General features: G+C 44.0%; 1 protein-coding gene across 1 annotated transcript in view; it reads left to right on the plus strand.

The window, feature by feature from the left end:
- The first annotated feature begins 10,641 nt into the window (after positions 1 to 10,641).
- The window catches only part of htr2cl1 (5-hydroxytryptamine (serotonin) receptor 2C, G protein-coupled-like 1), a 61,584-nt gene continuing 49,725 nt past the window's right edge, over positions 10,642 to 22,500 (plus strand). The window contains exon 1 of the mRNA XM_053343308.1: positions 10,642 to 11,077. Within this exon, the coding sequence (XP_053199283.1) occupies positions 10,642 to 11,077 (436 nt within the window). The remainder of the gene's footprint in view (positions 11,078 to 22,500) is intronic.

Genomic DNA, 22,500 nt, shown 5'->3' on the forward strand with positions numbered 1-22,500 from the left:
GCACGAGTCGTGTCACAACTACACAGCAGAGCAGCTTCTATACATAATTATGAGGTGGTGCTTATTTTAGTATGATTGAAACGCTGTTGTCATAATGTATAAATGTTCTTATTGCTCTATCTCACTCTCTACAAAAAACGCATGCTTTAACCCTCCTGTTGTCCTCCAGTCAAGGAAGGAAGTTAGGGAGGGAGGGAGGTAGAAGGAAGGAAGGAAGGAAGTTAGGAGGGAGGGAGGAGGGAAGGAAGGAAAGAAGGGAGGAAGGAAGGTAGGAGGGAGGAAAGGAAGGGAGGAGGAAAGGAAGGTAGGCGGGAGGGAGGGAGGAAACGAAGGAAGATAGGTAGGAGGGGAGGGAGGGAGGACAGGAAGGAAGGAAGGGAGGGAAGGAGGGAGGGAAGGAGCTTTTTCTGTCATTAAATAACCTCATGTATTATAGTCTTAATTGTAGTAGAAGCATATGTGTGCTTGTGTTGTGATGTGAGAGCTGAAGATGAATAGCAGAGCGCTGCCGTTGTGTGTGGGTGAGTGAATGTGGGAGTCAGTGAGCTTTCAGGAGGTGTTCAGTCATTTTTCCCCCTCAATTTTGATCTGGAACATTTAAAAAAAAAGTCAGTCTTTTTAAATTATTTTCTCTCTCTCTTCTCTCTTCCCTCTCTCTTTCCTTCTTTCTCTGCAGGCAGATGGATGATGCTTACCTCTCGCTCCGGAGGTGAGGAGTGACAGATGACAGAAGGATTGATACAGCGAGAGAGAAAGAGAGGAGTAACATCGGAAAGGGTCACTGCCGCCGCCAGTAATAGAAAACAGTGGCAAAGGTCGGAGGCATCGATCGGGGAGCGAGAAGTGAGTGATTGAATATACTGACACTGGGATGACTCTCTCTTTTTCTCTCTCTCTCTCTCTCTCTCTCTAAAGCAACATTTCTTCTCCATCAACACACTTTTTCCTTTTCTAGGACGTACAGTAGCAAAAGTCCTCGATGTCTAAAAGGAGCGACAGAGTTTTATGTTTGCAAACAGGCTTTAAAAGCGAGTGTGTCATTTCTCTCTTAGCTTTAACACTCACGGCTGAAGAAGAAATGTATATTTAACCCTCCTGTCATCCTCCCGGGTCAAATTGACCCCGTCTCTTTTGACTGTTCCTTCTTTCCTTCCTTCTTCCCTCTTTCTTTAATTTTCTTTAGGAAGGTAGGTAGAAGGAAGGAGGGAGGGAGGGAGGTAGGAAGGGAGGAAGGGAGGAACGAACGAACGAAGGAAGGGAGGAAGGAAGGAAGATAGGTAGGAGGAAGAAAACGAAGGAAGGGAGGAAGGAAAAGAGGGAAGGAAGGAGGGAGGAAGGAAGGAAAAGGATGGAGGGAGGAAACGAAGGAGGGAGGGAGGGGATGAAGGAACGAAGGAAGGTAGGTAGGAGGAAGGAAAAGGAGGGAGGGAGGAACAAAGGAAGGAAGGTAGGTAGAGCGAAGGAAGGAAGGAAGGAAGGTAGGTAGAGGGAAGGAAGGAAGGAAGGAAGGAAGGAAGGAAGGAACAGTAAAAACAGACGGGGTCAATTTGACCCTGGAGGACGACAGGAAGGTTAGGGTGAATCACACTCAACATTTCCTGCTTGTCATTTTTTGTTCGGTCCTTTTTTACAACAGCAAGTAAACTTTGAATTTACTATGATTGTGAGTATTTGTTGTAGCAGGAGCTGGTATTCAATCATTTACTTTTATATCCACATGTGTGAAATATAAACCCTTTGAAAGTTAAGCTTCAAACCAAACACACACAAATAAAACATGTAGTTAGTTCTGTTTGCTTTTGTCGGCTCAGTTTAATAAGAAAATCCCTCCACACGGTTTTATCTCATGGAGCAGAGACTGGGTTTAACAAACACGAGGAGGAGTCATTTATGTCTGTGGTGTAAAAAAAAAAAGAGAGAGAGAGAACCGATGGCGGCAACATCTGGGTCTTTACAAGGCTTCAGTGGTGGAGGAAGGACAGATGGAAGGAAGGAAGGACAGATGGAAGGAAAGACAGAAGGAAGGAAGGAATAAAGGAAGGAAGGACAGATGGAAGAAAGAGAGGAAGGACAGATGGAAGGACAGAAGGAAGAAAGGGAGGAAGGACAGAAGGAAGAAAGAGAGGAAGGACGGAAGGAAGGAAGGAAGGAAGGAAGGAAGGACGGACAGAAGGAAGAAAGAGGAAGGACAGATGGAAGGAAGGAAGGAAGGACAGAAGGACAGATGGAAGAAAGGGAGGAAAGACAGGTGGAAGGAAGAAAGGGAGGAAGGAAGGAAAAGAACACAGGAAGGAAAGTGGGCCAGATTGGACCCCTGGGCGGGCCGGTTCTGGCCCACGGGCCGCATGTTTGACACCCCTGCTGTAGAGCCATTTTGCAAGGCTCGTTTCAGCAAAACCATAAAATATCAAAGTTTTCGAGCATATTTATTATTATTTATTTGTTTTACAAGAAGTAGAAAATAATCATGGTTAACCAAGACAAGATAAAACTTATGATCCATGTAATTTCCTGTTAGGTTTTAAAGGTTAAAACTAGACGAGTGAAAGGAACACTAGAATAGCAAGAATAACATGTTACAGTCCTGTGTAGTGGAGAGGTAGTGTGTCTTCCTCTCTTCCCAATCTCTCTCTCTCTCTCTCTCTCTCTCTCGCTCTCTCGCTCTCTCTCTCTCTCTCGCTTCATCTCTCTCTCTCTCGCTCCATCTCTCTCTCTCTCTGTGTCTCTCTCTCTCTCTGTCTCTCTCTGTCTCTCTCTGTCTCTCTCTCTCTCTCTGTCTCTCTCTCTCTCTCTCTCTCTCTCTCTCTCTCTCTCTCTCTCTCTCTCTCTCTCTCTCTCCCTCCCTCCCTCCTTGTGTGACGTATTGCTGCTTTATCAGACCTCTTAAATGACTCGCCTGTGGTGCTGTTTAGTTTCCTGTGAGCTACGCTGATACAGTCCTCTCCCTGAAAAGAGGAGATAGGGAGCACTGTGTAGTGTAGTGTGTAGAGTGTGTAGTGTGTAGTGCGGAGGTGATAAACACACATTCCTACGGTACACAGGCTTTATAAGCACAAGCAGCTAATTTACTCTCGTTGTCTGTTGTTTACTCTCTAATCTCGTGCTTCGTTGTCATTTTTAAAGCGTTTCCTCACACACCTCCATTATAATGCTGCTCACTATCATTTAGACTGATGCATACTACCATCTCATTAATGGGAAGGAAAGGAAGGGAAGGGAAGGGAAGGGAATGGAGGAAGGACAGAAGGAAGGGAAGGGAGGATGAAAGATATGAAGGAAGAAAGGAAAGAGGGAAGGGAGGATGAAAGATAGGAAGGAAGAAAGGAAAGAGGGAAGGGAGGATGAAAGGTAGGAAGGAAGGAAGAAAGGAAAGAGGGAAGGGAGGATGAAAGGGAGGAAAGAAGGGAGGAAGAAGGAAGAATGAAAGGAGGAAGAAGGAAGGATGAAAGTAGGAAGAAGGAAGGATGAAAGTAGGAAGAAGGAAGGATGAAAGTAGGAAGAAGGAAGGATGAAAGGAGGAAGAAGGAAGGAAGGAGGGAAGGGAAGGCAGGTAGGGCAGGTAGGAAGGAAGGAAGAAAGGGAAGGGAGGATAAAATAGAGGAAGGAAAGAAGGACAGAGGAAGGAAGGGAGGGAGGGAGGGAGGAAGGGAGGAAGAAGGAAGGATATGAAGGGAGGAAAGGAAAGGAATGGAGGAAGGAAGGAAAGAAGGACAGAAAAAAACGAAACCCATTTTTTAAACTCTCTTTATTATGTAGTAATGTTATGTATTGTTACACATTATGTAGCTTGCCATTTTATGCATATGGTCGGACTCCAGGAAGAATAGAGCAGCTAATGAGGATCCTAATAAACTAAACTAAACCCATACCATTACGCACCACTTTCACACCCATCCACCTCCCAAACATGGATCCTTAAGTAAAAAGAATCAATTTAACCCTTTATAGGACACTCATTGAAAGGAAGGAAGGAAGGAAGGTAGGGGAGAGGAAAGAAAGAGAGAAGGAGGGAGGGAGGAAGGAAAGAAGGAAGGGAGGAGAGAAGGAGGGAGGGAGGAAGAACAGATGGAAGTAAGGAAAGGAAGGAAGGAAGGACGGAGGAAGAAAAGAAGGAAGGGAGGAGAGAAGGAGGGAGGGAGGAAGAACAGATGGAAGTAAGGGAGGAGAGAAGGAGGGAGGGAGGAAGAACAGATGGAAGTAAGGGAGGAGAGAAGGAGGGAGGGAGGAAGAACAGATGGAAGTAAGGAAAGGAAGGAAGGAAGGACGGAGGAAGAAAAGAAGGAAGGGAGGAGAGAAGGAGGGAGGGAGGAAGAACAGATGGAAGTAAGGGAGGAGAGAAGGAGGGAGGGAGGAAGAACAGATGGAAGTAAGGAAAGGAAGGAAGGAAGGACAGAGGAAGGAAAGAAGGAAGGGAGGAGAGAAGGAGGGAGGGAGGAAGAACGGATGGAAGGAAGGAAAAGAAGGAAGGACGGAGGAAATAAGGAACGAGGGAGGGAGAAAGGAAAAGAGGAAGGGATGAAAGAAGGCAGGAAGGAAGGAAGGAAGGAAGGAAGGATATTTTGGGATATTTACAGAAGTTACCAAATATAATTATTTGCCCAATAAAGGGTTAAAAGTGATGTGTGAAAATTAATTGTGAATACTGAGGGAAACTGTCACTGAGCCTGCAGCTGTTCTCCACCCAGACACGCTTGCCTTTAGCTCTGAAACCAGCGAGTCCATTATAGCTCTGATACCAGTGAGTCCAGCTATAATGTCGTACAAAATGGATTTATAATAGTATTTTACCCAAAACTGTGGGTGTATACTTACTGGAATATTGCAGTTTTCTTGGCATCAACATGAATTCATTGCATAAATTGTCTGCTCGAGAAAATAATGAAAGAATAAAGTGAGTTTCTCATAAGGACCCAATGTTACTGGTGCAACAGCCTCTAAAGGAAGGAAGAAGGGAGGGCAGGAAGGAAGAAAGGAAAGAGGGAAGGGAGGAAGGGCGGAAGGAAAGAGGGAAGGGAGGAAGGACGGAAGGAAAGAGGGAAGGGAGGAAGGACCCAAGGAAAGAGGGGAAGGGAGGAAGGGCGGAAGGAAAGATGAAAGGGAGGAAGGACGGAAGGAAAGATGAAAGGGAGGAAGGACGGAAGGAAAGATGAAAGGGAGGAAGGACGGAAGGAAAGATGAAAGGGAGGAAGGACGGAAGGAAAGATGAAAGGGAGGAAGGACGGAAGGAAAGATGAAAGGGAGGAAGGACGGAAGGAAAGATGAAAGGGAGGAAGGACGGAAGGAAAGATGAAAGGGAGGAAGGACGGAAGGAAATATAAGACGGAGGAAGGAGGAAGAAGGAAGGATGAAAGTAGGAAGAAGGAAGGATGAAAGGGAAGAAGAAGGAAGGATGGAAGGGAGGAAAGGAAAGAAATGGAGGAAGGAAGGAGGGAAGGGAGGGCAGGTAGGAAGGAAGGAAGAAAGAAACCAGCGAGTCCAGCTATAGAGTTTCTCATAAGGACCATGATGCAACTGGTGCAGCAGCCTCTCATTGAATTATAAATGTGAATTCCAGCAAAAAGCATTATTGGAATTAAATGGAAATATTTTAGTTTTAATGATAAATGAATGGTTAAAAGATGAGGGGGGGGTTAGGGGGGTTAGGGGGGTTCACCTCTGGAAAGTCAGATGTCCTTCCTGAAAGTTTCTTCTAGTGAAAAGACGATCCTTGCCAGAAAAACTACATCATCAGTCGATTGTTCAAACAACCTTAGAGAGACTTATCTTAACGTTATCCTGCCAGGTGATGACTTATAACCATGTGTGTAATGTCTGCTGTCTCTCAGAAGCAGGTGGAAGTATCATGATGGTCTTCTGGCGCGGTATAACCTCTGAATTCGGGAGATAGGGGCCTGATGTTTCTATTAACAATGACTGCAGTCTTTCCCCAATCTATAACCTCACTACTCTCGCTTTAGTTGCCTAAACTTCAAATCCAACCTTAATGGAGAAGCAGCAGATCAGATAATGCTCATATAAAGCCTTTTTGTAGATATAATGCGACTCGTTTTTGGGCGACAATGACAAAAGACGATCCTTGAATCATCAGTCGATTGTTCAAAGCAACCTTAGCAGACATTATACAGGCGGCTATAAGTCATCACCTGTCAGGATAAAGTCAACATAAGTCTCTCTATGGTTGTTTGAACAATCGACTGATGATTTGAGGATCGTCTTTTGTCATTGTCGCCCAAAACGAGTCCAAAACGAGTCGAATTACTTCTACAAAACGCTTCATATGAGCATTATCTGATCTGCTGCTTCTCCATTAAGGTTTGATTTGAAGTTTAGGCAACTAAAAGGAGAGTAATGAGGTTATAGATTGGGGACAGACTGCAGTCATGGTTAATAAAAACCAAAGTGTCCAAACATCAGGACCCTATCTCCGAATTCAAAGGTTATATGGCGCCAAAAGAGTGTCACAATACTTCCACCATTTCTTTTTAGAGACAGCAGATATTATACAGGTGGCTATAAGTCATCACCTGGCAGGATAAAGTCAACATAAGTCTCTCTGTCTCTAAAAAGAAAAGGTGGAAGTATTGTGACACTCTTTTGGCGCCATATAACCTCCAGGTTCGGAGATAGGGGCCTGATGTTTCTATTAACCATGACTGCAATCTTTCCCCAATCTATAACCTCACTACTCTCCTTTTAGTTGCCTAAACTTAATCAAACCTTAATTGATTGTTAATTAATTGTTCAAACTACCTTAGAGAGACTTATGTTAACGTTATCCTGCCAGGTGATGACTTGGAGCCTCCTGTATAATGTCTGCTGTCTCTCTGAAGCAGGTGGAAGTATTGTGATGGTCTTCTGGTGCCATATAACCTCTGAATTTGGCGATAGGGGCCTGATGTTTCTATTAACCATGACTGCAGTCTTTCCCCCAATCTATAACCTCACTACTCTCCTTTTAGTTTAACTTAATCAAACCTTAATGGAGAAGCAGCAGATCAGATAATGCTCATATAAAGCCTTTTTGTAGATATAATGCGACTCGTTTTGGACAACAATGACAAAAGACGATCCTCACCAGAGAAATTGCATCATCAGTCGACTGTTCAAACAGCCTTAGAGAGACTTATCTTAACATTATCCTGCCAGGTGATGACTTGTAGCCGCCTGTATAATATCTGCTGTCTCTCTGAAGCAGGTGGAAGTATCGTGATGGTCTTTTGGAGTTTGGAGATAGGTACTGGTGTGTGGATCTCAACTCAAACCTACAGTTGGCCTTAGTTTCTATTAACCATGACTGCAGTCTGTCCCCAATCTATAACCTCACTACTCTCCTTTTAGTTGCCTAAACTTCAAATCAAACCTTAATGGAGAAGCAGCAGATCAGATAATGCTCATGCAGATATGAAGAGACTCATTTTGGAAGACAATGACAAAAGACTTCATCTGACATTTAAGCAGAGAGATAAACAGCAAGAGTACAGACACACACACAGCATATCTGCCCACCCACACACACACACACACACACACACACACACACAATCTGAGTGAATCATTATGTTTGCACACAATCACTCACCTAGGCAATTAATTTATGCACACACACACTAATTTACATAAAGGAGACTCTAACACTCAGTCATTGAGATACAATACATTCTCACTAAACAATGCAAATGCCCACACACACTGAAGTCATGCAAAGCAGCAGATTTATTATTGTGGTGGTTGCTGCAATGAATATACATGCACACACACACACACACACACACACACACACACACACACACACACACACACACACACACACACACTCTCACACACACACATAAACCTGCAGAGAAAGCCAATTCTACTCTGCTTGATATTATCACACACTAACCGCCCACTAAACTATCTCAGGTTGGAGGACTGGTCCGCCTTTTTTATCTCCAACACACACACACACACACACACACACACACACACTGCCAGAGAGAACACACACACTATAAGGAAGCACACACACACACACACACGTACTTGTTCCCTTTTCATTCTTAAATGTGCACCCACACAAGAAAAAACATGTCTTATTGGTTTTCAGCATCTTTCACACTCTGCCTTACTGCTTCTTACAAGACTTACAGCATTCACACACACACACACACACACACACACACATACACACACACACACACACACACACACACACTCCTCAAACTACCCCTGAGGACATTTATGAGCTTCTAAATCACTAAGTCATCTGAGCTATGAGGGTAAATAGAGGGGACAGCCAGTACTTGTGAGGGTGGAAGCATCAAAGCCTCCGTTTCAGTTTAATTTAAATGACTGTAGCTGTTCGACAATAGTAATCATTCCTCCTTTTCCCCCCTCTCCCCCTCCCCCGTCCCTCCTCCCCCCGAGCCTTTATCAGGGTTTCAGACAAAGACAAATATCATAAATTTGTCTAGTTGAAGAGGAATTGCATGTGAGAGGAAGAAATGAGTGGGCAGGTTGATGCAGGAAGGGTGGAAAAGATGGAAGGAAAGAGGTTTCAAGAAGCAGAAATCAGGGAAGTAGGGAAGAAGAAATAGAAGGAAGGAGGAATGGAGGTATATCCCTTTGTAGGTCCGAACTCTTTTGGGCTCTGACAACAAAATATTTTATTTCTTTGACCCTAAATGAAATGGTTGAGCATGTTTACAAGACATTATTACATTTGTTCAAAAATATTTTTAACCCTCCTGTTGTCCTCAGGTCAAGGAAGGAAGGAAGGAAGGAAGGGAAGGAGTAAGGAGGGAGGGAGAGAGGAAAAGAGGAAGGAAGGAAGTAAGGAGAGAAGGAAGGAATGAGGAAGGAAGTAAGGAGAGAAGGAAGGAATGAGGAAGGAAGGAAGTTAAGAAGGTTATTTGGACAAGTTTTATGTTAGGAAGGAAGGGAGGAAAGAAGGAAGGAATGAGGAAGGAAAGGAGTAAGGAGGGAGGAAAAGAGGAAGGAGGTAAGGAGAGAAGGAATGGAGGAAAGAAGTAAGGAGGAAGGAAAGGGGGAAGGAAGGAAGTGAGGAAAGAAGTATGGAAGGAGGAGGGAGCAAAGAAAGACGGAAGGAGGGGAAGAATGAAGGAAAAATTAAAGAGGAAGGAAGGAAGGAAGGAAGGAAGGAAGGAAGGAACAGTCAAAACAGACGGGGTCAATTTGACCCGGGAGGACGACAGGAGCAGACCTATAAAGGGGTATGAGTTCATTGTTAGATGTGGAAGGAAGGAAAAGAACAATGTGTGAAGACAGATGAACAGATGTTGGGACAGACGGTAAAGATTAAAAGAGAAAAGCTCGATTAAACAACAACGATGATGAATAATGATCATCATCAACATCTCATTTCTTTCTCTCAATTCTCTTCCACAGATCAACCTGATCGTCTCCTCGGACCCTGAAGGAAGTTTTAAAGCTTCTTACAACAACCTGAAAACACTGCAGGAGGATTTCTAGCTCGGACCTACCGATCAAAAACTCATACCTAGCGGAGGGGAGCAGAGAGCCGGCAGACATGGATACAAATAATCCAGCTTTTATTGCTAAATTTGGGACTCTTAGACTCTTACTTCTTGCGAGGGGTTGGGTGTGACTGACTGAGCAACGGACAAAAAGCAACACAGGACTTTTTCTTTTGGCTCGATGTTACAACTTCTCGTCAATGACCCAGAAATTGGACGATAATGGGGGAGTCGGACCTTTGGGAGCAATCTGAGGCTATTTGGAGCTAGCAAGGCTATAAACTCCCAATCCCAAACACTTGTAGCTAGTTCCCCCCTTTTCCCTGGTATTCCCTAATCCCTCCCCAAGCTACTCCTACTCCTTCCTTGTTTTCTCCCCTTCCTCAAATTCCTGTTTGTTCAACTCTCGACGTCGATTACACCATTTGACAACTTCTCACCAATGACCCATTGGGCGGTAATGGGAGAGTCACACCTTTGGGAGCAATCTGAGGCTATTTGGAGCTAGCAAGGCTATAAACTCCTAATCCTAAACACTTGTAGCTAGTTCCTCCTTTTCCTTGGTATTCCCTAATCCGTCCCCAAGCTACTCCTTCCTTGTTTTCTCCCCTTCCTCGAATTCCTGTTCGTTCAACTCTCGACGTAGCCTACACCTTTGGACAACTTCTCGCCAATGACCCATTGGGCGGAAATGGGGGAGTCACACCTCTGGGGGCAATCTGAGGCTATTTGGAGCTAGCAAGGCTATAAACTCCCAATCCCAAACACTTGTAGCCTCTTCCTCCCCACCCCCCCTTTTTCCTTGGTATTCCCTAATCCCTTCCCAAGCTACTCGTACCCTGTTTTCTCCCATTCCTCAAATTCCTGTTTGTTCAACTCTCGACGTCGATTACACCTTTTGACAACTTCTCGCCAATGACCCATTGGGCGGAAATGGGGGAGTCACACCTCTGGGAGCTAGCAAGGTTATAAACTCCCAATCCCAAACACTTGTAGCTACTTCCTCCCCACCCCCCCCCCCCACCCCTTTTTCCTTGGTATTCCCGAATCCCTCCCCAAGCTACTCCTACTCCTTCCCTGTTTTCTCCCCTTCCCCAAATTCCCCTACTCGATGTGAACTCTTGGTGGAGCCTCCAACGAGGTAAGGGTCTCTCCTTTATTTGGGATGGGCGGCCCAGCCAGGGCTCTTCTCGGTGGATTCGGCACCACGTCTTCCTCCCTGGAGGTCGGTGCTCGGATGGCCTGGCCGAGCAACATCTCCCTGGACCTCAACCAAAGCCAGACGACGGGGGGGATAGCTTTCGGAAGTAGCGTTGGAGGTCTCGGGGGGAACGCGGCGGCTATGAGCGCCGGTCAGGACAATTTCACGCGGGAGGCCGACGACGTCACCAGCGCGGCGATGAAAGAGAAGAACTGGCCGGCGTTGCTCATCCTCGTCATCATCGCCTTGACGATCGGAGGGAATATCTTGGTGATCTTGGCGGTGTCGTTGGAGAAGAAGCTTCAGAACGCGACGAACTTCTTCCTCAGGTCGTTGGCCGTGGCGGACATGCTCGTAGGAATCCTGGTCATGCCGATCTCCCTCATCAACATCCTGTATGGTGAGTTTTTGACGCCTCACAAAAGGACCTGTTATTATTTAAATATATGATTCAACACTGGGAGGTTTAAGGAGAGAAAGGTGATGGTTGACTTTATCCTGAAATCAATGTTGGATACATTACATGCCTTTTTAATCTTCATGTCGTCCTCCCGGGTCAAATTGACCCCGTCTGTTTTGACTGTTCCTTCTTTCCTTCCTTCCCTCCTCTTTCTTTAATTTTTCCTTCATTCTTCCCCTCCTTCCATACTTCTTTCCTCACTTCCTTCCTTCCTTCCTTCCTCCTCTCCTTACTTCCTTCCTCTTTTCCTCCCTCCTTACTCCTTTCCTTTCTTCCTCGTTCCTTCCTCGTTCCTTCCTTCATTCTTTCCTCCCTTCCTTCCTAACATAACCTTCTTAACTTCCTTCCTTCCTTCCTCATCCCTTCCTTCCTTCCTTCCCATTTTCCTCTCTCCCTCCCTCCTTACTAATTTCCTTCCTTCACTTCCTTCCTTCCTCCATTCCTCCCTTCCTTCCTTCCTTCCTCCTCTCCTTACTTCCTTCCTCTTTTCCTCCCTCCTTACTCCTTTCCTTCCTTTCTTCCTCATTCCTTCCTTCATTCTTTCCTCCCTTCCTTCCTTCCTAACATAAAACTTGTCCAAATAACCTTCTTATTCCTTCCTTCCTTCTTTCTCTCCTTACTTCCTTCCTTCCTCTTATTCCTCTCTCCCTCCCTCCTTACTAATTTCCTTCCTTCCCTTCCTTCCTTCCTCTTTTCCTCCCTCCTTACTCATTTCCTTCCTTTCTTCCTCATTACTCCCTTCCTTCCTTCCTAACATAAAACTTGTCCAAATAACCTTCTCATTTCTTCCTTCCTCTTTTCCTCTCTCCCTCCCTCCTCATTTCCTTCTCTCCCTCCCTCCTCATTTCCTTCCTTCCCTTCCTTCCTTCCTTGCCCTGAGGACAACAGGAGGGTTAAGAACGAGTTGCACACATTTATCTGCTTGCCTATCAGAGCTTTACGAGCTTGTAATAATTGATTTAGTTTGTCTGTCACATCTAATCACAGGCGTGCATAATAAATCTCACCCAATATTTAAACAGCCTTTCCTTTCCACATTTCCAACCCCTACTCACCAGCTGTTGCCAGCACGCTGTGACACGAGCCCCGTCATTATATCAAACATTTTTCAGTGCAATTATCCAAAATGATTATTGCTTCTCGGAGACATTTTGCACGCTGTGATTTCTTTTTTTTTTTTTTTTTTTTTTGCAAAGTGATTCAAGAGCTCGGAGGATGCCAACTTGATAATTGCGATACCATACGAGCCATCAACTGCTGTTCTTGCTTACAATATCTGAGCCAGGATTCTGCATGAACACCCACATTAGCTTAATAGGCTCTTGTGTTGTTAAGATTGGAAGCTGTGTATTTAATTTATTTTCCAATGTTGAGTAAAAACATTAAATTAGAGAGAGAGAGAGAGAGAGAGAGAGAGAGAGGCGCTGACTTCCTGTTTAAGTTTGAGCCAGGTCATTATATTTGAGGATCTTGGAGTAAATCGTGAAGGTGTTTGAGGAAAAAAAATGGGCTGAATCGGAGTGTTTGTTTTTCCTCCCTCCTACCTTCCTCCCTTCCTTCTTTCCTCTGTCCTTCTTTCCTTCCGTCCTCTTTTCCTCCCTCCTTCCCTCCCTCCCTCCTACCTTCCTTCTTTCCTCCTTCCTCCCTTCCTTCCTTCTGTTCCTCCCTACTTTCCCTCTCTCCCTCCCTCCCTCCTACCTTCCTTCTTTCCTCCTTCCTCCCTTCCTTCTTTCCGTTCCTCCCTACTTTCCTTCCTTCTTCCTTTCTCCCTCCCTTCCTTCCTTTCCTTCCTCCCTTCCTTCTTCCTCCCTTCCTCCTTCACTCTTTGTTTCCTCCCCCCTATCTTCCTCCCGTCCTTCTTTCCTCTGTCCTTCTTTCCTTCCCTCCTTCCTTCCAACCTTCCTCCTTTCCTTCCTCCCTTCTTTCTTTCCTTCCTTTCTTCCTTCCTCCCTCCTTTCCTTTCTTTCCTTTCTTCCTCCCTCCTTTCCTTCCTCCCTTCCAACCTTCCATGTTTGGCACGTGAGAAGATTGGATATGCACCACTCCATTTTTACCGTAATATCTAGAGAAGCTGCGCCCATCAAATAAGTATTTAATTTATTTTCCAATGTTGAGTAAAAACATTAAATTAAAGAGAGAAAGGCTCACTTCCTGTTTAAGTTTGAGCCAGGTCATTTATATTAACACCAAATGTCACAGAACTGACACTAAGTGAGAAATCTGGTGGGGGGGGGGGTTTGCAGAGCTTAAGATAACCTTTGCAGCTTTTATTGATAGTAATCCTTTTCGACACTCATGTTACTTACTTCCAAAGAACTTCGAATCATTTCTCATCAATGCATCTTGGGGGTTTTTCACTTTTAAAAGCATTTGGATGAATTCATTTGAGGATCTTGGAGTAAAGAGTGAAGGTGGTTGAGGAAGAGTGTTTGTTTTTCCTCCCCTTCTTTCCTTCCGTCCTCTTTTCCTCCCTCCCTCCTACCTTCCTTCTTTCCTCCTTCCTCCCTTCCGTCTTTCCGTTCCTCCCTACTTTCCTTCCTTCTTCCTTCCTCCCTCCCTTCCTTCCTTTCCTTCCTCCCTTCCTTCCTCCCTACTTTCCTTCCTTCTTCCTTCCTCCCGTTCCTCCCTACTTTCTTTCCTTCTTCATTCCTCCCTCCATTCCTTCCTTTCCTTCCTCCCTCCCTTCCTTTCCTTCCTCCCTTCCTTCCTCCCTACTTTCCTTCCTTCCTCCCTTCCCTCTTCCTACCCTCCTCCTTCTCTCTTTGTTTCCTCCCCCCTACCTTCCTCCCTTCCTTCTTTCCTCTGTCCTTCTTTCCTTCCTTCCTTCCTCCCTTCCTCTTTTCCTTTCTCCCTCCCTCCCTCCTACCTTCCTTCTTTCCTCCTCCTTTCCTTTCCTTCCTCCCTTCCTTCTTCCTTCCTCCTACCTTCCTTCTTTCCTCCTCCTTTCCTTTCCTTCCTCCCTTCCTTCTTTCCATTCCTCCCTACTTTCCTTCCTCCCTTCCTTCCTTCCTTTCCTTCCTCCCATCCTTCCTTCCTTTCCTCCCTTCCTTCCTCCCTCCTTTCCTTCCTTCCTCCCTTTTATGGTGTCAAAAGTCTCAATTCTTCCAGGTCAGTTTACCCTGACAGGATAAAAGATTTAGTCTCTATTGGTGCTAAATGATTTGTGATGTTTAATGTGAGTTTCCATGGTTACCTGCCAAGGTCTGCACCAAATTGCCATCTGCCGTAAACCCTAGCAAACTTGTAAAACCTCATGAGTACTGACTGGAAATCTGGCTCAAATATTTGTTATAAAGATGTGACAATCATTTACTTACGGCCAACGTGATCCAGCGTTTGTCTAAATTCTTGGCTTCGGAATAATGGAAGACATACCGATCCGGTCCAATTCAATCCGGACAGTGGAGACAGTCAAATGAGACTATTGTGGCTATTATCACGACCAAGCCAGAGAATTTAAAGAATAAATCCTTTTGGCCCGGTTGGCGCTGGATGATTTGACAGTGATGTTGCCATGAGACTTTTTTTTGCATCTCGGAGAAAACATTTTTTGATTAACTGAGTGCAAACTGTGAGCCAAACAAGTATTGCCTGGGAGGTGTGTGTGTGTGTGTGTGTTTGTGTGTGTGTGTGTGTGTGTGTGTGTGGGTGCTGTTTTTATCAGTGTTGCGGCAAAAGAAGCCAAATTCAGGGGCGAAGTCGACACAGATGTTATGTTGACAGGCCAAAAAAACAAGAGTGTACAGTAATTACAGTTTTGGGGAGTTTTGTGCTCATTACTGTAATTAAACCAGTCAAGACCCACTAGGGCTTATCATCCAATCAACTAGGGCTTGGTATCAGTACTCATTACTAGGGCCCGCGATCACGGACGGAATCACGGAAAATCTGGGTTGCACATATAGACTGTATAAAAGAAATGGACGTAACATCCATGACGTCACCCATTGGTTTGTGGACTGCTGCTCGGAAGCCAATAGTTTTGAATCTAGGCAGCGCCATCTTGAAAATTTCAGGTGCATGCTGGGAAAAATAAAAACACGGATTCTACTTAATATGGGCATGAGGCGGGGCCGTGGGCGGAGCGGGGAGGTTGCTATGGTTGCGAGGGCTGGATCTCGAGGACATTGGTCAATCAACCTGTCAATCAGGACGTAGCCACGCCCTAATGCATACCCTGCTTTATCGTCACATATAAAATCAGGGAGGCCAAAATGTCCCAAATGAACATCATACTGCATTGAAGAAGGCTTTAAACTAGCGATTGAGACCATAAACACATTTTGAAAACGTTTACTGAGGTTAGAAATCAAGTGAGAAGTTGGTGAATTCTCCATTGACTTGTATAGAGACGGTCGCCCCCTGGTGGCCTTTTGATAGAATGCAGCTCTAAGTTACTTCCTGGTTGGCCTCATTTCAGAGGACCAGAACTCCCCTCCTGGTTGGTACTGGTAGCAAGCATTAAACAGAGCTGGTTCTTAAGGCTCTGTGTGTGTGTGTGTGTGTGTGTGTGTGTATGTGTGTGTTTCAACATTGATTGAAAACACTGAAGGATGACAAACAGTCGAATGACAAGAGGACGAACTGGCCGTCATAAAGGATGAAGGAGGGAGAGAGGTTGAGTAGAGAGAGGTCAAGAGGTCACAGTCGGCTTAACCCCGAGCAGCAGAGAGCGAGGGGCGTTATCTCACTGATCGAAGAGACCACACATGTGTCATAGTGTGTTTGCCCTCTAGGAAATACCCAAAGTGATTTTTTTCTTCAATAAAATATAAGATTTCACTCACGAAAGATGAGTAATAGAGTCTACTAGTAACATTGTGTGGTGCAGTTCTCCAGCTGGAAGGTTTCTCCAAGTGTTTAACCTTCCTGTCGTCCTCCCGGGTCAAATTGACCCCGTCTGTTTTGACTGTTCCTTCCTTCCTCCCTTTCCTCCCTTCCTTCCTTCCTTCCTTCCTCCCTTCCTCCCTCTCTTCCTTCCTTCCATCTGTCCTCCCTCCCTCCTTCTCTCTTTGTTTCCTCCCCCCTACCTTCCTCCCTTCCCTCTTTCCTTCCTTCCTCTTTTCCTTTCTCCCTCCCTCCTTCCTTCTTTCCTCCTCCCTCCCTTCTTTCCTCCCTTCCTTCCTCTCTTCCTTCCTTCCGTCTGTCCTCCCTCCCTCCTTCTCTCTTTGTTTCCTCTCCCCTGTCTTCCTCCCTTCCTTCTTTCCTCTGTCCTTATTTCCTTCCTTCCTCTTTTTCTCCCTCCCTCCTTCCTTCTTTCCTCCTCCCTCCTTTCCTTTCTCCCTTCCTTCCTTTCTGTTCCTCCCTTACTTCCTCCCCCATTTCCTTCATTTCTTCCTTCCCTCCTTCCTTCCTCCCTTCCATCCTTCCTTGTTTGGCTGATTAGTGTCACGTGAGAAGACTCCATTTTTACCGTAATATCTGGAGAAGCTGCACCCATTAAAATAGAAACACTCTACAGGTTCGCCTATTAGTGACCTTAAAGGTATCGAGTACCGTCATGCAGCCATAATCACGATCAGTAATCACATTAAATCTTTTTTCCCCTCTCTTGGCGTCACTCTATATATTCAGCTGGAAGTTTTCTCCCGGGTCAAATTGACCCCATCTGTTTTGACTGTTCCTTCCTTCCTCCCTTCCTTCCTCCCTTCCTCTCTTCCTTCCTTCCCTCTGTCCTCCCTCCCTCCCTCCCTCCTTCTTTCCTCCCTCCCTCCTTCTTTCCCCCCTTCCTTCCTCTCTTCCTTCCTTCCTTCCTTCCTTCCTCTCTCCCTTCCTTCCCTCTTTCCTCCCTCCCTCCTATTTTCTTTGTTTCCTCCCCCCCACCTTCCTCCCTTCCTTCTTTCCTCTGTCCTTCTTTCCTTCCTTCCTCTTTTCCTTTTATGCCCTCCCTCCATCCGACCTTCCTTCTTTCCGCCTCTTTTCCTATCCTTCCTCCCTTCCTTCTTTCCGTTCCATTTTTACCGTAATATCTGGAGAAGCTGCACCCATTAAAATAGAAACACTCAGGTTCACCTATTAGTGAACTTAAAGGTATCGAGTACCGACATGAAGCCATAATCACGATCAGTAATCACATTAAATCTTCTTCTCTCCGTCTCTTGGCGTAACTCTATATATTCATGGCTCTGCTGTGTATCCGTCAAACATCTGCCAGGAATACTAAACGGGAGCTCGGAGGGAGGGAGGGAGGGAGGGAGGGAGAGAGGGTTGAGTGCTTGTTAATAGTCGTGTATTGGCCGTCCCGCTCGGCGTCTGTTAGCTGGAGCTGCTGCTGATTGCTCACTGAGGTAATCAATGTTTCACATGAGCAAACACACACACCCAGGATTTATAAAAAAGAAAGAAAAGAAAACAGAGGAGAGACTTTCTTTTTCTTTCTCTGCTTCACGAATATACACACTGAGAGACACACACACACACACACACACACACACATATGGGGGACTCACACTTTTTGAATAGAGCCTGGATCTATACCTGCAGCGATATCCATCAGACTGGTACTTGGGTGTATTGATCCCCGCGGCAGGGCTGAGTGATCCACACACACACACACACACACACACACACACACACACACACACACACACACACACACACACACACACACACACACACACACACACACACACACACAGAGCTTTCTCACACAATTTAACTGACAATGAATCAAACAGATTACAGTGATAATGATGATAATAGTTGATGATGATGATGATGATGACAGTCATGATCATTCATCAGCCTTCACAGCAGTACACACACACACACACACAGACACACACACACACACACACACACAATCATGTTTACATCACTTCAGAGAACATTACATGGACTTGCATTGATTTCCTGGAGACCTTAACAACCCTGAACTTACATTAGCTCACACATGTTAATCAGATAATTGTGACTTGTGGGGACATTACATAGACTTACATTTATTTCCTGGACATTTATTGTAACTGTAACCATGACGACCATATGCTGAAACCCTAATAAAACCTTAATATAACCCTAACCTTACCTTTAATATTAAACTAAGTCTTCAGCCTAAAATTAATGACTTACAGTACATTAAGTTAAACACACATATGTCACTTGTGGGGACATTACATAGACTTACATTAATTTCCTGGACATTTATTGTAACCATAACCATGACGACCATATGCCGAAACCCTAATACAACCCTAACCTTACCTTACTATTAAACTAATTATTCAGCCTAAAATTAATGACTTACATTAAGTTAAACACGCATATATCACTTTTGGGGACGTTACATAGACTTACATTAATTTCCTGGACATTTATTGTAACCGTAACCATGACGACCATATGCTGAAACCCTAATAAAACCTTAATATAACCCTAACCTTACCTTTAATATTAAACTAAATTAAACTTCAGCCTAAAATTAATGACTTACATTAGGTTAAACACACATATATCACTTTTGAGGACGTAACATAGACTTACATTCATTTCCTGGACATTTATTGTAACCGTAACCATAACAACCATATGCCGAAACCCTAATAAAACCTTAATATAACCCTAACCGTACCTTTAATATAAAACTAAATTAAACTTCACCCTAAAATTAATGACTTACATTAAAGTAAACACACATATATCACTTTTGGGGACGTTACATAGACTTACATTAATTTCCTGGACAGTTATTGTAACCGTAACCATAACGACCATATGCCGAAAACCTTAATATAACCCTAATATAACCCTAACCTTACCTTTTAATATTAAACTAAATTAAACTTCAGCCTAAAATTAATGACTTACATTAGGTTAAACACACATATGTCACTTTTGGGGACGTTACATAGACTTACATTCATTTCCTGGACATTTATTGTAACCGTTACCATGACAACCATATGCCGAAACCCTAATAAAACCTTAATATAACCCTAACCTTACCTTTAATATTAAACTAAATTAAACTTCAGCCTAAAATTAATGACTTACAGTACATTAAGTTAAACACACATATGTCACTTGTGGGGACGTTACATAGACTTACATTCATTTCCTGGACAGTTATTGTAACCGTAACCATGACGACCATATGCCGAAAACCTTAATATAACCCTAACCTTACCTTTAATATTAAACTAAATTAAACTTCAGCCTAAAATTAATGACTTACATTAAGTTAAACACACATATGTCACTTTTGGGGACGTTGCATAGATTTACATTCATTTCCTGGAAACTAAAAATTACCTTTTTTCCCCAATTAAGGACATGGCTTCTGTAGCCGTCCCTAAATGTGAAATATGTCCCCAGAAGTAGCCTATGATAGAAAATGAACACACACACACACACACACACACACACACTCACACACACACACACACACACACACACAGTCTGGCTATCTATAATGCTCCAGAATTTAAAAATGAATAAATAAAAACATGTGAAATTAGATAAATGTCCTTTAGACTGGAATAATGATTCTAATTAACCTTATCAAATCACATTCCTCACATAAATCTCAGTTTCAGTGTTCCAGTCGACCTCAGCTGGGTTCACACACACACACACACACACACACACACACACACACACACACACACACACACACACACACACACACAAACTGCACCGCTGGACACACACACATGACCTCATTGTGTCTCCTGCAGTATGTACATGGTAAAGAAAAAAAATGTCTGTATGTGACATGTATGGTCGGGGCAGAAGAGACACACACACACACACACACAGACACACACACACACACACACACACACACACACACACGCACAGACACACACACACACACACACACACATACACACATGTAGCTGCAGGACTTCATACTACAGACTGTATCTGCTTTAACGCTTTAACCCTCCTGTCGTCCTCCCGGGTCAAATTGACCCCATCTCTCTTTTGACTGTTCCTTCCTTCCTCCCTCTTTCTTTAATTTTTCCTTTGTTCTTGCCTTCCTTCCCTCTTTCTTTGCTCCTTCCTTCCTTCCTCCTTTCTTTTCTTTCTTTCCTTCCTTTCCTTCCTTCCTCCTTTCTTTCCTTCCTTCCTTCCTCCTTTCCTCCTTCCCTCCTTACTCATTTCCTTCCTTCCTTCTTCCCTCCCTCCTTACTCCTTTCCTTCAATCCTTCCTTCCCTCCTTTCTCCCTCCTTTCGCCCTCCTTTCCTTCCTTCCTTTTTTCCCCCCTCCTTCCTTCCTCCCTCCTTCCTCCCTTCAACAGGAGGGTTAAACTTAATGAATCTCTGCTTGTTCGTGATCTTTAACTCCATTTAGCCTCAGAATTAAAATCACCAACAGAAAGCAAAGAGTAAAATGATCTTCCCACCACGGAGCTCGATGTCCTGCAGTCGAACATCAGCAGGATAAAAATGAGGCTACAAAAACCTGTGGAAATATGACTCCAGCTGTCAGTGACGTCAGTGCAGAGCTGTGATAGAAATAAAGGAGCAAACGCCAAACATCATATATCTGAAACAAAGAGCCGTCCAAGCCCAGGGAATGAGATACTTTATCCTCTGAGCTAGTAAATGCTTTTCCTATATCCTCCATTTCCCTCCTTTTTTATATTTTATATTATAGTTTTTATAGTGAGTTTGATATACGACTGAAAACCTGAAGGAAAGGTCGTACAAGTTTTTATAGACGTATTTCAAACTATGAGGAGAAACATGCAGCAGCTTTTCATGCTATTAACCCTCAGGAGGAAGGGAGGAAGGGAGGAAGGAAGGAAATGAGTAAGGAGGGAGGGAGGAAAGGAAGGAAGGAAAGAAAAGAGGAAGGAAGGAAGGAAGGAAGGAAGGAAGGGAGGAAGGAAGGAAGGAAGAAAGGAAGGAAAGAAATGAGTAAGAAGGAAAAAAGGAAGGAAGGAAATGAGTAAGAAGGAAAAAAGGAAGGAAGGAAGGAAATGAGTAAGAAGGAAAAAAAGGAAGGAAGGAAATGATTAAGGAGGGAGGGAGGAAAGGAGGAAGGAAGGAAATGAATGAAGTGAAGAAGGAGGGATGGAAGGAAGGACCGAAGGACGGAAGGATGGAAGGAAGCAATTAAGAAAAAGAAGACTGATTATGTAATATAACTGAGTACATGAGCTTCTTCTACTCTCTAGTTGTTTCTATGTTGTATTCAGACAGGAAGGGTTAGAGTTGAGTTGAGTTGAGTTGGTGATGATAGTAAAACAATACGAGTGTTGTTTAGATTCATTTGGCTGCTTCCTCAGTCTGCTGAGAGAAAACTAAAGTGACAATGTAACACTGATAATATATGAAGAGAAGAAAGAGCTCATAAATAAAATAAAATATATCTCACCTCCGAAGTCAAAACAGGAAATACAAATAGAGTGAGTTTATTTTTACTGCAGAGAAATACAATGTGAAGGAAAGAGGAGCAAAAAAGGCAGATGAGATCTTGTAGAGTCAATTAGGATATCTATCTCACACACACACACACACACACACACACACACACACACACACACACACACACACACACACACACACACACACACACACACACACACACACACACACACACACACACACACACACACACACACACACACACAGCATGAAACTATAAGACCTTGAAGGCCAACTCAATCAAAGTTATCACTTAAGGCCATCTCTCTGCATGGAGCCCAGATTGGAAACACTCTCAAGACAAAAACACACACACACACACACACACACAGACACACACACACACACAGACACACAGATACACACACACACACACACACACACACACACACACAGAGAGAGAGAGAGAGATACACACACATATGTTGGACTTCTGGATTACAGTAATATGAGCTGTCTCATCTCTGCTTTAATAAATTGGAAAGAAGTAACAAAAGGGAGAGCGGAGTGACTGTAATAGAAAAAGATGGAAGAAGAGAGAGAGAGAGGAGGAGAGGGAGAGGTGACCTGAGAAGAAAAGATAAAAACACTGTGTGATATTTATTGCTGTGGATGTTGTTGGATGTTTGGAGAGGAGCTGTAAATAGTTTAAAGTGTGGAACTGATAGAAATCCAGTAAATGGTGATGATGAAGAGGAGGAAGAGTAGGAGGAGAAGAGGAAGGAGGAGAGGAAAAACAAGTGGAAGAAGGAGTAGATGATGACAAAACAAGATGACGAAAAGGAAAAGAAAAGAACAACAAAAAGAAAGAAGGAATAGAAGAGGAGGAAGAAGAACGAGGAGAAGGGAGAAGAGAGAAGGAGGGATAGAGGGAGTAGAAGAGGATAGATTGAACCAGGAGAAGAGGAGAAGGCGAGGAAAGAAGAACAAGATGATGAAAAGGGAAAAAAAAGAAAGAAGATGAAGGAATAGAAGAGGAAGAAGTAGAA

Source organism: Scomber japonicus, chromosome 22 (assembly GCF_027409825.1).
Source record: "Scomber japonicus isolate fScoJap1 chromosome 22, fScoJap1.pri, whole genome shotgun sequence".
NCBI lineage: Eukaryota > Metazoa > Chordata > Actinopteri > Scombriformes > Scombridae > Scomber > Scomber japonicus.